Below are 4,292 nucleotides of genomic sequence, written 5' to 3' on the forward strand. Positions count from 1 at the left end.
GGATGGTCTCGATCCCCTGACCTTGTGATCCGCCCGTCTCGGCCTCCCAAAGTGCTGGGATTACAGGCTTGAGCCACCGCGCCCGGCCGTCATTTCTTTATTTTAAACAAAGGTTACAAGGGGGTAAGGAAAATTTTACATGGAACCAACCATAGTCATCCTATGCTTTTCTCTCTACACTTACTTTCTCCAATTAAAGACATAAAAATAGGCCGGACACGGTGGCTCACGCCTGTAATCCCAGCACTTTGGGAGGCCGAGGTAGGTGGATCACCTTTCAGGAGTTTGAGACCAGCCTGGCCAACATGGTGAAACCCTGTCTCTATTAAAAATACAAAAATTAGCTGGGCATGGTGGTGTGCACCTGTAGTCCCAGCTACTTGCGAGGCTGAGGCAGGAGGATTGCTTGAATCCAGGAGGCGGAGGTTGCAGTGAGCCGAAATTGCATCACTGCACTCCAGCCTGGGTGATAAGCGAAACTCCAACTCAAAAAAAGAAAAAAAGACATAAAAATAGTACTTCAAACAGAAGGACAACATTAACTATTAAAATACTCCCATAGGGAAATATATATACATATGTACATATACACACACAAATAAATATGGATCTGCAATAATGTTTTTATCCTCTAGTATATTAAATACTAAATATATGCTCTATGGTAAACTTAACATTGCTGTCATATTCTAAGGTCTACAGCAATTTCCCAGTAGCATTTAAAAATCTAGGCACAGCCGGGCACGGTGGCTCATGCCTTTAATCCCAGCATTTGGGAGGCCAAGGGGGACGGATCACTTGAGGTCAGGAGTTCGAGACCAGCCTGACCAACATGGTGAAACCCTGTCTCTACTAAAAGTACAAAATTAGCCAGGCATGGTGGTGCAAGCCTGTAACCCCAGTTACTCGGGAGGCTGAGGCAGGAGAATCGCTTGAGCCCAGGAGGCAGAGGTTGCAGTGAGCCAAGATCGTGCCACTGCACTCCAGCCTGGGCAACAAGAGCGAAACTCCATCTTAAACAAACAAACAAACAAAAATTTACTCTCCAGGAAAAATATTAAAATTAAAAGTTGAACTTCAATAACTTTAAATACATTTTAAAGCAAATGTAATTAATCAGAAAATGATGGGAAAACTTGGAAGAAATGCCATGTTCTGACAGAGCAGAATACAGATCTGTGACAAAATATGAAAGTAATCAAGGGAAGACATATATGAAAAATTCCCAATTTCTAATCCTGGTTTTGACCTAATTTTTAAAAAAGTCTGATAAGTGAATAGCAAAATAAGGAGATACTAACTTTAAAAACCAATTTTACAATAGTAGAGTATATGCTTATAGTCAGCACACCTGATATTAAAAACAAACCTCTAGAATAACATTTTCAATCAATTGGTAAACCACTGTCGCAAACTGTACACACAAGGCAAAGGGTCTGTGTTCATTTCACTACTGAAGAGTAGATGGCATGAGGGTTGCCAATCTAATACTTCACCTTTGCAGGCACCTTAACCACTCTTCTGATAACTACAAGATCATTAAGTGTACAATGTATTGTCTGACATTTAGTAGATGTCTATTCAGATGATGTCATCTCAGCTTCAAGCAATCCCCACAACTGTCCTAGTCAGTGACTGATGCAGTGAGATTCTCAAATAGCTTTCCCTTCCTCAAAGAGTCCAAGAGTTAAGAAGTTAAAATGGAGAAAGTAAGTTACTCTTCTCCCCTTATTTCATTCCCTTAAAACTGAATGCATCCAAGGCTAAAAAATGGGACTTAAAGTCTCCTCTGGTGACTAAAAAAAGACAAGAACAAACTGATAAACAAGTATGTAACAAAGAAGGGACTAAAATAAACTGGAAATACAAAACCATATTTTCAATGCTTCTGGAAAATGAACCAGTGAGCCAAAAATATTCAAGACTTTTATATACATGCACACACACACTTAACAACTACTTTAGTGAAAACACATTTCATTTTTCAGTATTTACTAATCACTTCTCATGCTGTAAGCTTTCCATATGATAAAAATCACAATTAGCTCTAAAGCATAATTCAATTTGGTATCTAAATTAAGGTATCAGTAAGTTTTTAGAAAAAGGTAGTCTTATCTATGAAATGTTAAGCTTCAGAAATAGAAGGTACATCAGCATCAACTGCACGATTAACCCAAGATGACTATGGTAATTAGAAAGAAAAGGGAGTTACACATCTGGGGATATGGAGGTAAGACAAAAATGCAGTTTGACAGAACATGGTTTGTTATTTAAGAAGAGCAAAGAGAAATGCAAATACTGTTTAGTTTTGCTAACGCAAAAAAAAACTAGAAGTTTCTACAAAAAGTATAATTAGAAAACACTATCATTTGCTTGGCTACTTTTGCATTTAATGGACATGAGGTAAAAATATGAGCCAATTTGGAATTAAAATGTCATAATCTCACAGTCAACTCCTGATTATCTACACTAATGAAAAAGGGGGTTATCTTAAACAATTTGAAGCAACAGACGGAGAGTTCTCAACCTACTGCTACTTTCAGCCAATCTTTTCCCTTCTTCAAGTAGTCTGTCCTCTAAAGGTTTAGACTCCAGTGTTTAAGGGTCCAAAAAGGGCCATCGGGAAGAGGCCTGACCGACAGACCATCTCCAAACTGAACCATCCATCCATAGATAACTGAGTTGACGTGACTGACACATATTCCAGTCAATAAACTGCAAATGGATGGACACTACATGCCAAGCATGCTTCAGAGTAATTTCTGAAACTGTAAGAATGATGACTGAGACTTCCCCAGCAAGAGCAAAACATGCTAGTGCCTAGTGAAGAGAACAAGTAGCTTACCTCCTGCAGTAGATCGGCCTGCTCAATTGCTTTAAGGACATTTTTCTTCGATGTTTCCTGAACTTCCCCTCCCAAAAGAAACTCATCCAAAATAAAATAAGCCTTCTCAAAATTAAAGATGATATCTAGTTCACAGACCTGAAAAGGAAAAAAAAAAAAGGAAAGAAAAAATTGTTAAAACTTGCAGAAGCAGAAGATGCTTATTCACTACCAGGTAGTGAATAAAATCGAATCAGAGTGAATCAATCTTAACTCTTTCTACATATGACTAAGTATCACCGGTTTAAATAAGCTTAATTTCCAAATCTCAAGTACTTGAAAACATATTCCTGCCAGCTAAATAAGATTGGGCTCTGCATGTTCCCAATGTGGGCAACTTAATAATTTCTAGTAATAAAAACTGATCTTTTTTTTTTTTTTTTTTTTGAGATGGAGTCTCGCTCTGTCGCCCAAGCTGGAGTGAAGTGGCCAGATCTCAGCTCACTGCAAGCTCCGCCTCCCGGGTTCACGCCATTCTCCTGCCTCAGCCTCCCGAGTAGCTGGGACTACAGGCGCCCGCCACCTCGCCCGGCTAGTTTTTTGTATTTTTTAGTAGAGACGGGGTTTCACCGTGTTAGCCAGGATGGTCTCGATCTCCTGACCTTGTGATCCGCCCGTCTCGGCCTCCCAAAGTGCTGGGATTACAGGCTTGAGCCACCGCGCCCGGCCATAAAAACTGATCTTTAAACATATATTTCCTGGGTAACATGATCAGAACTGCTAACCAAATCTAAATTCTATACTAAGCACTTACAGGATATTAATGTTTGTCGTTGGACTTGTTTATATTTCACTATTTTAAACCTCATCCTCACCATCTTAATTAAATGAGTTACGTCTGCAGGGCCAGCAATTCTGAAAGTTAGGAACTGACCAGGCCCACTGACAAGAAATAGTCATTCCCGCCCTCTCCTGCGGTTAGAATCCCCAAGACAACCAAATAATAAACTTGTTAGAGAAAAGGTTCCAAAAAATACTATGGCATTCAATTCCTAAAATAAAATACTACTCACACTGCCGAAATACTTGTCAAGTAATTCCACATAACGATGAATTATTTCCAGGGTAATTAGTTCATTGTCCTGATCCTCAATAGCACAGCAAAAATACAGACTAGCATATCTGTAACGAAGTACAAATGTGAAAAAAACTGTTACCCTGTAATCATGTTTTCTAAATATATTTTCATATCCTATTATGAAAGGCCCCAAGTTTATACAGTTTATTTCTTCTTTCACAACAGTACAGATTTTTCTCGTACACTACAAAAGTAATAAATGCATAAGAGAAATTTTGAAAAGCATAGGCAAGCAAAAAGAAAAAAACAAAATAATCATATCACTTAGAAAGAATAAGTGATTTTGCCCTTCTTCCTTTCAGGTTCTTTTCTATAAACATTTTAAAACAC

At 38.6% G+C, this 4,292-nt stretch overlaps 1 protein-coding gene across 1 annotated transcript in view; it reads right to left on the reverse strand.

Annotated features, from left to right (window-relative positions):
• Positions 1–4,292, reverse strand: part of LOC108540105 (uncharacterized) — a 29,261-nt gene that overhangs the window by 15,637 nt on the left and 9,332 nt on the right. The window contains 2 exon segments of the mRNA XM_017889084.1: positions 2,846–2,983; positions 3,898–4,006. Coding sequence (XP_017744573.1) covers positions 2,846–2,983; positions 3,898–4,006 — 247 coding nt within the window.

The sequence above is a fragment of the Rhinopithecus bieti genome, unplaced genomic scaffold (assembly GCF_001698545.2).
Source record: "Rhinopithecus bieti isolate Rb0 unplaced genomic scaffold, ASM169854v2 scaffold_19142, whole genome shotgun sequence".
NCBI classification, from domain to species: domain Eukaryota; kingdom Metazoa; phylum Chordata; class Mammalia; order Primates; family Cercopithecidae; genus Rhinopithecus; species Rhinopithecus bieti.